This window comes from Hylobates moloch, unplaced genomic scaffold (assembly GCF_009828535.3).
Source record: "Hylobates moloch isolate HMO894 unplaced genomic scaffold, HMol_V3 SCAFFOLD_3, whole genome shotgun sequence".
NCBI lineage: Eukaryota > Metazoa > Chordata > Mammalia > Primates > Hylobatidae > Hylobates > Hylobates moloch.
The window spans coordinates 19168591-19184307 of NW_026652278.1; the positions used below are offsets into that span (position 1 = coordinate 19168591).

The 15717-nt window shown below is 49.6% G+C and overlaps 1 protein-coding gene across 1 annotated transcript in view; it reads right to left on the reverse strand.

Moving 5' to 3' along the window:
• The window catches only part of VWA2 (von Willebrand factor A domain containing 2), a 58072-nt gene that overhangs the window by 10499 nt on the left and 31856 nt on the right, over positions 1-15717 (reverse strand). Inside the window, exons 6-8 of the mRNA XM_058435754.1 lie at positions 9238-9432; positions 4353-4486; positions 3552-3684 (exon numbers count right to left, since the gene is read on the reverse strand). Coding sequence (XP_058291737.1) covers positions 3552-3684; positions 4353-4486; positions 9238-9432 — 462 coding nt within the window. The remainder of the gene's footprint in view (positions 1-3551; positions 3685-4352; positions 4487-9237; positions 9433-15717) is intronic.

Here is a 15717-nt window from a genome sequence, read left to right on the forward strand (position 1 = left end):
TAACTTTTCTCTGCACATATAGTAGGGAATGTTTCAAACTATCCAGTGACAAAAAAAAATAGGCTGGGCATGGTGGCTCACGCTTGTAATCCCAACACTTTGGGAGGCCAAGGTAGGCAAATCACTTGAGGTCAGGAGTTCGAGACCAGCCTGGCCAACATGGTGAAACCCCGTCTCTGCTAAAAACACAAAAATTAGCCGGGCGTGGTGGCGTGTGCCTGTAATCCCAGCTACTTAGCAGGCTGAGGCCAGAGAATCGCTTGAACTCAGGAGGCTGAGATTGTGGTGAGCTGAGATTGCACAACTGCCACTCCAGCCTGGGTAACAGAGTAAGACTCCATCTCAAAAAAAAAAAAAGGCTAACATAAGCTGGCTATCACATTTGAAATTAGAGACATCCACAGGCAAAACCCCAAACTGTAGCAACAGCTTTTTATTATAAGTTACTTTCTGAGGCTCACAATGCAGTAGGGAGAGAAATATTGGGAACTGGGCAACCGGATTTTGGCTGTGTGACCACAGACATGTTACTTTCCTCCTCTGGTCTTCGCTTTCCTCTTTGTATAGTAATTCTATCTGCAGTTTTCAACTGTAGTCCTTAAAGCTTTGATGAGGAGAGAAGAGGACTGAAGGAACAAGGCTCCAGGCCTCCCACAGTGCCCCAGCCCCACCCCCTCCACCCCAGGTGTGCTGCGTCTATCCGGTCTGCACAACAACTGTCCACACGAGGCTCTGCAGGTCAAGACATGTAAGCCACTGGACTTAATGACTTCTCAGGTCTGCTGGAGAACTAACGTTCTGTGATAACACAGCAGCCACCATTCCTGGGGTGGCTTCCACCTGCCGGTGTTCCATGAACCACAACTACCTGAAGAGATGGTTCCCTCCATGCTCCAGATAGGGAAATGGGTTCTGAGGGCTGACTTAGGGCCCCTGAGGTCACACAGTTACTGGAACACAGCAAAGCTGGGGTCCCAACCCTGACCATGACTCCAAATCCCCCCACTGTGCCCTGTGGGCCTCATCCTCGCCTCTGCTGAGTCTCCGGGGCCATGTGCCCTGCTGCCACAGGAGCAGTTCCTCATCTGGGGGCAGAAAGCCCCACTCTGGGTTGGCAGCAGCTCCTGGGATGGCCTCACCTGAGGAGACTCTTGGGCCTTGGCAGAAACATTCCCTAAAGTTCTCCAAATAAGGCTTCTTCCAACAAGATCCCGCCCTGCGCTGCCCACACAGGGGCAGGCCAATCAGGCGCTCCTCTAGGACAGGGTCTTCCCTGGGGTGAAATGGAGTATACGCCAAGTCAATTCAGAGCTCATGGAGTTGCTGAAATAGAGGTTGCCAAGGCTGGGCGTGGTAGCTCACGCCTGTAATCCCAGCACTATGAAAGGCCAAGGCAGGAATTGAGCTCAGGAGTTTAAGACCAGCCTGGGCAACATAGTGAGACCCATCTATACAAAAAAAAAAAAAAAAAAACCTTAAAAAATTGGCCAGCCACAGTGGTGTGTGTCTGTAGTCCCAACTACTTAGGAGACTGAAATGGGAGGATGACTTGAGCCTGGAAGTTTGAGGCTGCACTGAGCCATGATCCTGCCACTGTACTCCATCCTGGTGACACAGCAAGACCTTGTCTGGAAAAAATGATTATAACAAAGACAAAGTTTGCCAAACTGCCAGCTCATTCAAGAGAAATCGTCTTCTCTTCCATGTCTATCCTAGTGACCTCATAAAGCCACAAGTCCTAACCCAGAAAGCTCCCTGGGCCCCTCCCCCTCCCTGATTCAGGCCTCCCTGGGAATCGGCATTTATAGAGCAGACACTACCAACAGGGCTTTGCAGGGACCTGCACACAGTTTGCCCCCCACCTCCCTCAGGTCTGGACACAAATGCCACATGCTCTGCAAGGCCCTCCCTGGCCACTCCATTGCAAACTGTGACCTTGCCCCAACCCCCCGCCTACCCCACCGCATCCCCATCTTGCTGTTGTGTTCCTCCACAGCAACTGCTACCACTTTTATTTTCTGTATTCATTTTGGAATGCCTGCCTTCCATCACTGGAGTGTCAACTTGTGAGGGTAGATGTGTTTCTGAGATGCTGGTTCTGATTTCCCAGGACCTGGGTGAGTGCTGGGAGCACAAGAGGCCCTTAGTGGGTATTTCTTGAGTGAAGAAATGGGTGAAAAGCTCCCAAATGCTTCATTCTAGGAGCCTGCAATATTAACGCATCTACCTATTAAATCACCGCCTGCTCTCAACAACCCTGTAGGGCAGGTATGATTATTATCACACCCCTTTTCAAACGTAGAAACATGCAATGGTAAGTTCACAGCTCCCTAGTGGTGCTGCTAGGATTAAAAATTCAGCAGCCTGACAGCAGAGTCTGAATGCAAGGCCCAGGAAGTATACACTACAGCCACCAGCCTCTCCCAGCTGCTCCTGGCTCTGAGCGCCTTGCCCACTGCCACAGTTCCAAATCTTGGAAAACTGCTCGAGCAGCCCCTTCTCTGTGACATCCCAGAGAGGACAGACTCCATCCCAGCACCTAGGATGCCTCAGGGTGGCTGCTGGTCTCCTTTTCCAATGCCCCCCTCTAGACCATGATTCCTTGGGGGCAGCAACTGTACTGTCTCCTTATCGCACATTGCCTGGCTCTGAGCAGGCACTTAGAACGTGGCCACCAAGGAATCAGTCAACTCCTCCTTTCGAATCAACTCCTCCTTTCACTTGAGAGCTTGGGTTCTGGGGAGAGCCTCTGGTGGCCCCGGCGTGGCATGAGGCCTCATCTCCTCTGACCCTCATGTAGGGGGCTGGCCTTTCCCAGAGAAACAGTCTTTGGATTCTCCATCAGCCCAGCACAGCCCTGAGGCTTCTCAGCCAATCCATTTCACTGCTGTTTGCCGTGCTGTGAGCTCATCGCTGGGGGAGGACCAATGGGCAAAGATGTAGCTGATTCCAACACTGCCCCAGGCCCCCAGAAAGGGAGAGTGTCAGGGTCACCGGTCTCCGGACAGAGGTGCTGAATGGCAGGTAGTCTAAAGAAGGTGCCCAGGAACAGTGCGGGGGGTGTTTGGGAGGGATGAGCTGGCGGCTGGGCAGCAGGTGCTCTTGGGTGCCTGGGCTCCAATCCCGAAGAACCCAGCATCCCACAGCCTCCCTGACTGGAATTCATCTGAGGATCTCGATCCTCTTGCCTCACTCAGCCCCCGTAATGTGGAAACTGGTGCTCAGAGGAACCAAATTGCCAAATCAATATCACAAGTGCAGACCACTGTCCTGCAGGGCCAGCGCTTGGCTCACTCACCAGCCTTCCAGAATGCCTGTGACCCTGCCACTGGCGCTCACCCTGGGTACCTGGGCTGTGTTAAGGGATGCTGACACTGAGTAGCTGTGCCTCTCCCTGTTCTCCCATGGCTATGTCCCTGGCTCCCTCCCAGGTCTCCTTCGATCCCCGTCACAATCTCCATGGCAGGGCCCCAAAGTGCTATCCTCCCCGCAGCTTGGGGGTGGGGGGCCTTCATCCCCACCCAGGCCGAGCCCAGACCGTGCAGACAAACCTGTAGAAGGGACAGTGTGCAGCCAGCACCGCACGGCTCCGCCGCGATCCTCTCCAGCACGGGGCATTGCCGGCGAACTCCCGGACCATCTCCAGCGTCCTGCGCTCACAAGGATGAGCCTCGACCCCGCATTCTGTGTATACAACACACACCCGCACCCAAGGAGGAGACAGGGTTCCACCTCCTCCTGCCACACACACTTCCCCAGCAGCTGCTCCCGCTCCTGGGAGGTTCCACCACACCCCCAGGCTGGCCACCTTCTGCTCTCTCAGGTCTGGGCACATCTCCGGGTGAGGGGCCCTGCTCTGCCTGTTCAGCGGGGCATCCAGTCTCTGAGCATCTCCTCTGCTGGGCCCCATCCCATACAGTTTTTACATAATGTGCACACATGTACATTCCACATAACGTCATCACTCTGGCTCCTGGGTGGACCCTGACAAGGATGACTAGAATGCAGGGATCTCGCACCAAGCACAAAGCCTCCTTGTGCTCCTCTGTGTGGTCCAAGGCAGGGGGAGGAGACTTGGCTCTGTCTCTTGAGCAGGGGACAGGGAACCTACTAAATCTGGGTCTCAAGCCCTGGGCCCTCTACCTCCACGAAGACAAGCTCGGGGCTCCCAGCTGGGAAACCCACAGGGCAGGGCACAGGGAGATGCAGAGCGCCCAGGGTGGAGGCTGCTGGTCTGTTTCTCTTGCCTGCCCTCCCTCCCTGGAAGGCTCCTGGGTCCCGACCTCTTGCCTCAGGGATCCCTCTCCGACCCCACATGGCACTTCCACTCCCTCCAGGCTGGAAGGTCTTACCTGGCCTGGCGCTGGAGCAGATGGCAGAGCTGCTGAGGGTGCTGAAGAGGCCGTTGGTGGCGTCCTCCACCTGCTCAGCCAATAGCACGTGCTGCTCTCTCGGTTCGCTGGCCAGTGCGTGCAGCTCCTCCCACCTGTGCCGAGGGGTTGTGACAGCTTGTGGTCCTGTACCCACCCTCCTCCTGCCCGCTCATCTCCTAGGCCGTGGGTTCCTTGTGGATGGCAGCACAGATTTAGTGTCTGGTTTTGTCAGACCATAGCTGGTGAGGAAAACAGTTAACCAGAATGGAAATGAAAGAAAGTGGTTCTAGGTGACAGCAAGCAAAGAACAAACAAGCACAGCTGGTAACGGAAAAAACACTGAAGAATGATAAACAGTGGACGTAAGAGCTCCAAGGCCAGCAACAGGAAGCCATCTAGAGGAAGCGGCCAGCACACCTCAATAGCCATAGGGCAGCACTGTTTGTGCCAGGAGGAAAATGATGTGCAGATGGTGACACTAGGACATGAAGAAAGCGTTAAGTGATGTTGAGAAACCTCATTTTAAGAAGACACGCAGGCAGGGTGGGTGTGGTGGCTCACGCCTGTAATCCCAGCACTTTGGGAGGCTGAGGTGGGTGGGGGAACCACATGATGAAACCCACTCTATTAAAAAACAAAAATAGCCGGGTGTGGTGGTGGGCCTGTGTCCCAGTATTGGCAAGGAAAAGACACACAGTAATGTCAGTAATGCATCTAGAAGAATGCTGTCCTTGAAAAGTCATCAGGGTGGACCAAGGTTTGATGATAGGGCAAAAATCCCATTCATTTCTAAAATTCAGGTATGTAAAACTTCCCATTCTCCTCTGAATGCACATAAAACAGATTCTCCTCCCAGGACCCAGGACTGAGCCCTGAGGGCACATGTGCACAGGGGAGGCATTGCACAGCCACGGTCTGTAGGCAGTGCTGCCAGCCCTGCAATGGACTTTCTTACAAGCTGCCAGGTAATTCAGATGCTGAGCCAGAGCTGAGAACTGTCAGAGAAGGGGCTCAAAAGGGGGAAAGAGACCAGGTGCAGTGGCTCACGCCTGTTATCCCAGTACTTTGGGAGGCCGAGGTGGGAGAATCCCTCGAGCTTAGGAGATTGAGACCAGCCTGGGCAACACAGTGAAACCCTGTCTCTACAAAAAAAAAAAAAAAAAAAAAATAGCTGGGTGTCGTGGCAGACATCTGTATTCCCAGCTACTTCAGCTACTTGGGTGGCTGAGGTGGGATGATCACTTGAGCCCAGGAGGTCAGGGCTGCAGTGAGTCATGATCGTGCCACTGCATTCCAGCCTGGGTGACAGAGCGGGACCCTGTCTCAAAAAAAAAATAAAAGTAGAAAAGAGACTGAACCAGTATCAGTTTTTTGCTTTATTGCTTGTAGAGTTCCACACTGCCCTTGGCAGTGACCCTCAAACTCTGGTGGGCATCAGAGTCACTGAAGGCAGGATGAAGGGCAGACCAAGGCTCTCTGACTCTGAGTTTCGGATTCAGTGGTGTGGGGCCCCAGGCTGTGCGTTTCCAGCAGGCTCCCAGGTGATGAAGATACTGTGTCCAGGGAGCACACGCTGAGAACCAGTGGGCAACAGTGACTCAGCCCTTCAGTGGGAGTTGGGAGGGGTGGGTCAGGTGGTCCTGGGAGCCCTACATGGCTCTCAGCTCAGCCCATCCCCCTCCCAAGAATGGCTTCTCATCTCTCCAGGCCAGGGCTGCTCAAAGAGCAATGGGTGGGCAGAGCAGCTCCTTAGCATTAAATGCTGGTGCACAAGGGACAAGCGCAGACACTGAGAGGAAGCACTGACAAACTAACTGGACAGCGATGAGACAGTCATTTTATGTCTGCTGAATCAAATAATAAACATTTGAATTTATATTGTGTTTATTTCATTTTTCCCCTCAATTCATTTTTGTTTTATGAGACGGAGTTACCTTCTGTCACCCAGGCTGGACTGCAGTGGCGTCATCTTGGCTCATTGTAACCTCTGCTTCCCGGGTTCAAGTGACTCTCTTGCCCCAGCCTCCCAAGTAGCTGGGATTACAGGCACCCACCACCATGCCTGGCTAATTTTCATATTGTTAGTAGAGATAGAGTTTCACCATGTTTGCTAGGCTGGTTTCAAACTCCTGACCTCAAGTAATCCACCCTCCTTGGCTTCCCAAAGTGCTGGGATTACAGGCATGAGCCACCATGCCCGGCCTCATTTTTATTGTATTTTTAAAAAGTTATCAGTTCATGGTATATCTGGGTGGCCGGGGGTGGACTGGTCCTGACAGTTTGAGAGGCACTGTTCCAGCTACCGGCTGAAGAAGAAAGCACTGGAAGGAGACAGGGATTCCCACCGTGTGGTAGGTTCTACCCTCAGGGACAAATCTTTGGCAATGGTTATGCTCAAGGCACTGTGTCTGGCACAATGTGGGAAACGGCGGGCAGAGGGCCATGAGGCAAAGTCCCTCTCTCCTCCCTCCAGGAGTTTGTATTGCCTATATTTGAGAAGACAAAATGAGCCTTCTGCCAACTTGCTGATCACAATGATTGATGACAATGATGTCATCACCATTTCCAGGACATGGCACAATCCTGGATGTCCCCACCTTACTGGACACTCTTTAGTCTCCATCACTCTATCTTCTTCCTCTCTCCGACCTGCACTTGCTGGCCGTTGGTCATCTCTCCCCGTCCCCACTACCTAGATGACCTTATATCAGATTTAAAAACCACCTCAAACTTCAATCTCCATGCCCATCCCCTCCTCCATGCTCCAGATTCTCACACCCAACTATCTGCTCAGCTCCCACACTGAGCTGTCCGATGTGCACCTCAAACTTCCTCTGTCTTAAACAGAACACAATGTCCCGTGCTCTTCCCCCGTTGTCATCTTTCTCATGTCGGGAGATGGCACCACTATTCACTCTGGGGCTCAAGTCAAAATCCTCAATTATTCTCTCACACACCCACCTCCAATTCAGTGGCAGCCGCTCACTGCTCTGCCTTCAAAACATATATCCTAAGCCAACGCCAGGCGCAGTGGCTCACGCCTGTAATCCCAGCACTATGGAAGGCTGAGACGGGTGGATCACTTGAGGCCAGGAGTTCAAGACTAGCCTGGCCAACATGGTGAAACCCTATCTCTATTAAAAAAAAAAAAAAAAAGTAGCCAGGTGTGGTGGCGTGCACAGGTGTGGTGGTACGCACCTATAATCCCAGCTACTCAGAAGGCTGAAGCATGAGAATCGCTTGAACCCAGGAGGCGGAGGTTGCAGTGAGCAGAGATCACGCCACTGCACTCCAGCCTGGGTGACAAAGCGAGGCTGTCTCAAAAACAACAACAAACAACAAACAAACATATCCTAAGTTGAGGCTGCAGCTGCTTCCCTCTAGGAGCCACCATGATCTCTTTCGTGAGCCACGCCAAAGGCCTCCTAATCAGTTTCCCCTCTCCCCTTATTATTTCCTCTCCCACCCCTATCCTGTCGGTCTGTTTCATACACAGCAGCCAATGTGATTCTCTGAAGACATCATTCCCCCGCTTAAAACCCTCCAAAGGCTGTCATCCTACTCACAATAAACTAACATCTTCTCTATGCCCACCAAGTCTCTGTGGCTGACTCCTGGCTCTTCCACCCTTACTTCTTGTGTTTCTGCCACTTGCTTGCTGGGCTTCCGCCCCTCCCTGGCCGTCTGGCTGTTCCTTCCTATTACTCACCAGCCTACCTGCTACCCCAAGGCCTTTGCACTTGCCATCCACCTGCCTGCCTTGCCCTGCCTTCCCCTGATATTTGGAAGGCTTACTCCTCACTTCACTCAAGTTTCTGCTCAAAAATCAATTTCTCAAAGAAGCCTTGACTGACCTCCCGATCTAAAATAGCTTTCCTCTCTATTCCCCATCATTCTTTAGCCTCTTACCCTACTTTATTTTTCCCTTTTGCATTTTACTTCCACCTGAAATTATGTTATTTATTTATTATCTAGTTCCTTTCCGAGAATGGAAACTCCATGAGGGCAGGAACTTTGTATTATTGTCTCTGTATTCTAAGCACCTAGAATAATGCCCAGCATGAGAAAGACAACCCTGGATTTATTAACTGAGAAATTAAATAATGTACTAAAATAAAGAGATTTCTGTGCGCAAACACAGTGCCCAGACCAGAGTCATTTCACTTAACACCCACAATAACTATTGGTCCATGGCATAAGTGACGTCCATTTTTTGGTCTGAGAGCATTAAGGATCTGTACCCTCCTCTCTTCTAGGAAAGCCTATTTGCTAGACAAATGGGGTAAAGGGGGAGTGGCCAGTCAGACTCCTACTCTCTTGGCCCCAAGAGTGGGCTCTGCCTCAGGCTGATTAGACTATTTTATTGGATTGTTAAACTGTGGAAAGGGGTCTTTTCTCTCCAGGGTGGAGCTCTGAAGACGTGAGCTGGGCACCGTCCACAGCTCTAGTTCCAGCTTCCTAATAAAGTCAGGGTAAGAGAGGAGGCAACAGGCAGAGAACAGCAGAGATATGTGGAAGAATCTTGATGACACTGAAGTCCCTGGCTCCTGCACGCCCCGAGGGACCCCCATCCCACCCAGTGAATGAGATCACTCCATGAATTTCCATTTTTGCCCAAATAAAATTTCAGCAGAGTTTCTGGTACTTGCAACCAAGTGTTCAAACAAAACCAAAGTCAATGCAAATGCTTAGGCTCCCAAAGATTGGAGCTTCCTGTGCACTGGAGCCAAAATGGCAAAGTGAGGAAAAGACAGATCCAGGGAAGGACCCTGACGGCTCTTCCAGTCCCCTCCCTTCCCATGGCCATGTCACGATCCCCAGGCTGACCACCTGAGGGCTGATCCAGGGTGACTGAGGCTCTTACCTGGGAAACCTGACCCCCACAGCAAACACAGTGACACCCCTTTCCTTCAGCTGCTTGGCTGGCAGTGCCACATCCCCCTGGGACTTCCCATCAGTGACGATGATGAGGATCTGGGGCACAGAGGCATTTCTGCCTCCAGGGAACCCTCTGTGCAGAAGGTATTTCAGAGCAAGTCCCGTCTCCGTGCGCCCTCCTCTGTGCACACCCAGAAGGAAAAAAGAAAGAAGAAAAGTGAATGATGTGGGGAGGTGAAGTTGGGATGAGAGTCTGAAATCGAAGAGCTTTTCCGTTATTAGCGAAAGGTCGCTTTCTCCTAGCAGAGGCTGAAAGTGATAGTTCTACCATCTAAACCACAACAACAATGAACAGAAATTATTTTTTCCATACACTTGAGATTCACCCTGTACATCTCTGTTGTATTCTATCATAATGTCATTATGTATTGGGTGTGTTTTTCTCCTCCCCGAGTGACGACTCTGGGCTGACAGCTCTTGTCATTTGTCTAACACCTGCCTCCCATCTCCTCATCCCTGCATCATCTCCTTCTTGTTACAGCTCAACATCTTGGGTTGGGAAAACAGATAAATGAGCTTAGGAAAACTGTGTGAGGAAGGATCCATAAGAGTGAAAGACAGGGCTTCAAGGCAAGGGTGTGATGAGAGTCTTTTCTGTGATCCAGGCCTTTGTGGGCCATGTCCAAATTCAGGGTTGGGAGCTGGAAGGCTGAGCTGTCTGACCACCTCCAGATCAGGGCAGTTTACCGGGGTCCCATCTCATCGGGATGCCAATGGTCTTCTATTTGCTGTGGCTTGAGATTCTCTCATCCTCACAGCTCAGTTATTGACCAATCCTGGAATCCCAGAGCAGGAGCTCTGCTAAATCTCAAATTAGGAGGCTCCTGTAAGCGTCCTGTCAGAGAGAGGACTGCAGGCTTTGAGTGTCAGCTGGACAGAAAATAATGACTCACTACAGTGGATTTTAGGTTACTGAATTGTGAGTCAGTCCCTGTTGCAGCCAAACCATTCAGCAGATGGTAGCCCATCCAAACATGATCAACAATGCGAGGCTGATGGAATTACTGTGGTTATCAACTGTACACACAGAGAAAACTCTGTGGGAGCATTATTCTGAAATAGTGACTAACCACAGACTCTAGATGGGGGACACATTTACACTCAGATTGTACTAACCATAAATTAAGGCAATGCCTACCTTTAATTCAGCCCTAACTATGGTCATTCTTCTAATGTGAAAACATCCAACTGACAAGAGGCATGGGCATTACCTGCTATGTGTGTGTGCGTGCGTGTGTGTGTGTGCGTGTGTGTGTGTGGTTTTATTTCTCATGCAAGTCTGACATGAGTCCTCCTGCCCAGGCATCTCTCCTTGTTGGCTCCCCTCCAAGCAGCTACTCAGGAATCCAGGCTCCCTTCATGTTGTGGTTCCACCTTCCCCTCAGTTCTCAAAATGTTCTCCATTCAGCAGGAAGACAAGGAAAGAGCATGAAGATTGTGCTTGGGAAGGATTTATGGACCAGGCCTAGAATATTCTTCACTTTTATTGCTTTCTAACTTAAGCAAGCTCTTAAAGGGCAGTTTTCTTTGTGGTGCTCCATAAAGTTAAAAAATGTCAACAAGAGTTGACAACTCCTAAAACTAACAGTCTTGCCTACAATATATATACTGACATTTTCATGGGTTAAACATTCAGTTACTTTTTTTCAACCCGTGAGTATTTACTTGTGGATCCACTAGAGGGAAGACAGTGAAATGGAGACCAGGAAGTATAACCGCGATCCCGCCCCTTAAAGAACTCCCAGTCTAGTTGAAGAAATGGGATCTACAGGACAGCAAGTGAACAGGAATGCAAGGACGCAAAAAGGAATTCGGCGGAGCAGATTCATTGTGGGGTGAAGCTGTCAGGGAACAGACTTCAGAGGGGAAAAAGCTTTTAAATGGGGTCTCAGTGAATCAGCTGATGAGGAAAGGAAGAGGCCATTCTGATTACAGGAAGGGGTTAAAGCAAAGACACAGGTAAGCAATGCAACCTGTGTTCTGGAGCTAGCGAGCAGAGTTTGGCTTGGGCAACGGGCTTATCAAAGAAAAACAGAGCATACCAACATGGATGAATCTTCGATGAGGAAGACTACACCCACGCCACTGACTCCCAAGCGCCCCCAACTCCCCTCACTCCTTGCTGGATCACACATTAGACACCCAAGACCACCAACCCGATTCTGATTTCCACTAATACTGTTTCCTTCACCAAAGAGCTCTTGTGTTTAAAAAGAGTGTTCCTCCAGGGCTCCTGGGAGGGCAGAATGGCTTCCATTTCTAAAGGATAATATTAGTGCTGACATTTTACTTTGTGCCAGACACTACACACACACACCTGTTACTGAATGTAATCCTTACATCCATGGTAAAAGGTACTAATCTTACCCACATTTAAAAAACGAGGAAACCCCACTCAGAGAATAGTGATAACTGGTAATATTTCCTGGGCATTTAGCATGTGCCAGACGCTGTGCTCAACCCATGTTTATTTACATATGCTTAGCATATTATCATATAATTCTCGCCACAGCTCTCTGGAATACAGGAGTCCAGAGAAGGGTCAAAACTAAGGTTATGCCACTCACGAGTAGTGAAGGCAGGACTTGAACCTAGGGCCCTTCACTTCCAAAGCCCAAGTTCTTAAACAGATAGTTACATACTCTTGAAGGCACCTGACTCTCATCTGGCTAGTGGAGGTCGGAACTGGAGTTTAAGCCCAGTCTCACTGAATTTGAAGCCGATGCTCTTTCCTCTCCAGGGGTCAGCTTAATCTGGCCTGGTGTCCATTTTTGTAAAGTTTTATTGGAAAACGGCCACACACACTGATTTATGTACTGTCTACAAAGAGACCATTGGCCTGAAAATTAAAATTATGTACTATACAACCTTTTACTGAAAAAGTTTGCCAACCCCTGTTCTACACTGTCCTGCTTAAATGTTCACAAGACTTTCTTCTCATCCAAAGCCAAGGTGCTTCAGTGGCTTTGAAGCAACCTGCACCTATACCCACTGGCCAGTGAGCCCTATGGCCTCCTGGCTATGTTCTTAGATCCTGAGGTTCTCAACCAGTCCTTGCCTTCTTTCCCCAAAGCCTCCCCTCCCTTGTAGTCCATCTGATCGTTACCACTCCTACAGGCTCACAGCTTCAGGAGTGAAAAGAAAAAGTACTTGTTCCCCATACTCTGTTCTGTTTCTCACAGGGCCCTTGGCCCCTTCAGAGTTAAACTGTTTCTCCTTTCCATCTACCACCTTCAGGGGAAGGCTTAGATTCCATCCAGATTTTGTTTTCTTATTTTGTGAGACAGAGTCTCACTCTGTCACCCAGGCTGGAGTGTTGTGGCATACTCTCAGCTCACTGCAACCTCCACCACCTGGGCTTAAGTGATTCTCCTGCCTCAGCCTCCCGAGTAGCTGGGACTACAGGCACTCACCACTATGCCCTGCTAATTTTTGTATTTTTAGTAGAGACAGGGTTTCACCATGTTGGCCAGGCTGGTCTCAAACTCCTGACCTCAGGTGATCTGCCCGCCCTGGAGTCTCCCAAAGTGCTGGAATTACAGGCGTGAGCCACCATGTCTGGCCCATCCAGATTTTCTAACGGGTGTGGGCCTCCCTCTTCACAACCATCAGCCTGTGGTTATGGAGAAATTAAGTTTCAGGGACATGAGAGCCCAGGCTGCCCACTGCACAGGCCTGACAGTACTTACCCTTCACGTTGCTCAGCACAGTGATACCAATACTGTCACCGTCTCTACCTCAGTACCCTGTTAAGGGTTCCCACAAGAAAACTGTCTGCTGGCTTGCGACCAAGGTAAGGTGAGATTCCCCATGGCCTGACGTCTGATAAGTGAGAAGAAATCCCTCTGCTTAGCCGGGTGCGGTGGCTCATGCCTGTAATCCCAGCATTTTGGGAGGCTGAGGCAGGCAGATCACGAGGTCAGGAGATGGTGACCATCCTGGCTAACATGGTGAAACCCCATCTCTACTAAAAATACAAAAAGTTAGCCGGGCGTGGTGGCAGGCACCTGTAGTCCCAGCTACTCAGGAGGCTGAGGCAGGAGAAAGGCGTGAACCCGGGAAGCGAAGCTTGCAGTGAGCCGAGATCGTGCCACTGCACTCCAGCCTGGGAGACAGAGCAAGACTCCGACTCAAAAAAAAAAAAAAAAAAAAAAGAAATCCCTTCGCTTCCTCCAGGAAGCATTTCTGCCTAAGAGTCTGTTCTGAGTTCAGGGTCTACTTCTACATTTAACACACGAGGAAACCCCAGAGAATAGTGACAATAACTGCTAATATTTCCTGGGCACTTAGTGTGTGCCAGGCACTGTGCTCAATCTATGTTTACCTATATATGCTCAGCATATTCTCATATAATTCTTACCACAGCTCTCTGGAATAGGAGAGTCCAGAGAACGGTCTAAACTAAGGTTATGCCGCTCATGAGTGGTGAAGGCAGGACTTGAACCCAGACAGGGGGCTCCGAGGGCAAAGTGTCAGCAGAATTTTTCTAATTTCTCTCAAATTGAACTAAACTAGGTTGCAAGTTGAAGGTTCACAGATCAGCTACTGTCTTGGGGGTTATGATTGCCATGCATGAACTTTTGGAGGGGGGCGGTGGGAGGGCTAGAATCAAAACATTTTGCTATCAGTGCAGACAAGCAATTAAGAACATGAGTTCCAGAGGTGGAGGGGCTCAAATATTAGTTCTGAAACATTTTAGCAGGTAAACTTGGAAAAGTTACTTGACCTGAGTCCCAGTTTCCTTCCATGTTAAAAGGGGAAATAAATAGTATTGTTAGAGGATGAAATGCTGGGTCTAGCGCCTCTGAGGACCTAGTGGGTGGCTGTTACCAAAATGAACCCACAGCGGCCTACTGTAAGAAGTTTATCTTTTGAGTCTAGTCTTAAGTTCTAGTGTTCATAAAAATCTCTCAGGAGACTTAATGATGTAGATTTTCAGGTCCTATTCCCTGACAGTCCAAATTGGTGGGACTGTAACCTGGCCTGAGAATCTAGATTTCAAACCAGCACTCCCTCCCCTCCTCCCTCACCTCCCTGCAGGTCATTCTGATGTCAGCAGGCCATGAAACAGGCTATGAAAAATAATTCATAAGAAGCCAGGCACTGTGGCTCATGCCTGTAATCTCAGCACTTTGGGAGGCCGAGGTGGGCAGATCACCTGAGGTCAGGAGTTTGAGACCAGCCTGGCCAACATGGTGAAACTTCATCTCTACTAAAAATACAAAAAAAAAAAAAAAAAAATTAGCCAGGTGTGGTGGTGGGGGCCTGTAATCCCAGCTATCGGGAGGCTGAGGCAGGAGAATCACTTGAACCAGGTAGGCGGAGGTTGCAGTGAGCTGAGATTGCCCCACTGCATTCCAGACCGGGTGACAGAGAAAGACCCTGTTAACAATAACAATAATAATAATTCATCAGAAAACCCAGCTGGCGCGGTGGCTCACAACTGTAATCTCAGCACTTTGGGAGGCCGAAGCAGGTGGATCACCTGAGGTCAGGAGTTCAAGACCAGCCTGGCCAAAATGGTGAAACCCCATCTCTACTAAAAATACAAAAATTAGCCCGGCATGGTGGCAGGTGCCTGTAATCCCAGCTACTCGGGAGAGTCTGAGGCAGGAGAATCACTTGAACCTGGGAGGCAGAGGTTGCAGTGAGCTGAGATCGTGCCACTGCACTCCAGTCTGGGTGGCAAGAGCGAAACTCCATCTCAAAACGAAAAAAAAAAGAAAAGAAAACCCACTGTAGGTACAGGGATGTTGACTACAGCTTTTTTTTTCAGCAATAGACAAAAATTCTGGAATCAACTTAAATGTTACCTTTTAGGAGAATAATTAAATATATTGTGATAGCTGAACTTGGATTATTAAATAATCATTAAAAACGATCAACATGAAAAAAATACAGCTTTATGTAAAAGCACATACCAAATAATATTAAGGGGGAAAAAAAAAAGGACAAAATGCTTTGTAATTCTAACTAACCTAAAAGCCATATTTAAACATTAATGTGGTTTGAAAGGGGCCAGGGAAGGCTATCAACAGTTTTGTGCCAAGGTAAAGTGGAGACAAAGCTATGGAGGGAGTCCAAAAAATTCAGTCCCAGTAAACACAAGGTTGTGTTACTATGAGATTAATGAAACGAGCAAGCCCAGGCAGCCAGCAGGCCAGGAGCTCTGTGCATTCAGGAACCAATCACCAGCCAGGTCTTATCTTGATTTTATGTCATCGTGGGGTGCAATGTTGGAAGGTTTGACTGCAATGTTTTTTAAACTTCTTGCAAAGTAGCAATAAGGTGGTTGTCAGAGTAGCTTCTTAACTACCTCAAAACATACTTTTGGGGGACTGCCTTGGTCTGGAAAGGCAAGTGTCCTGGGTTTGGGTCAAGCTGTCCTAATCAGTCAAGCATCTAA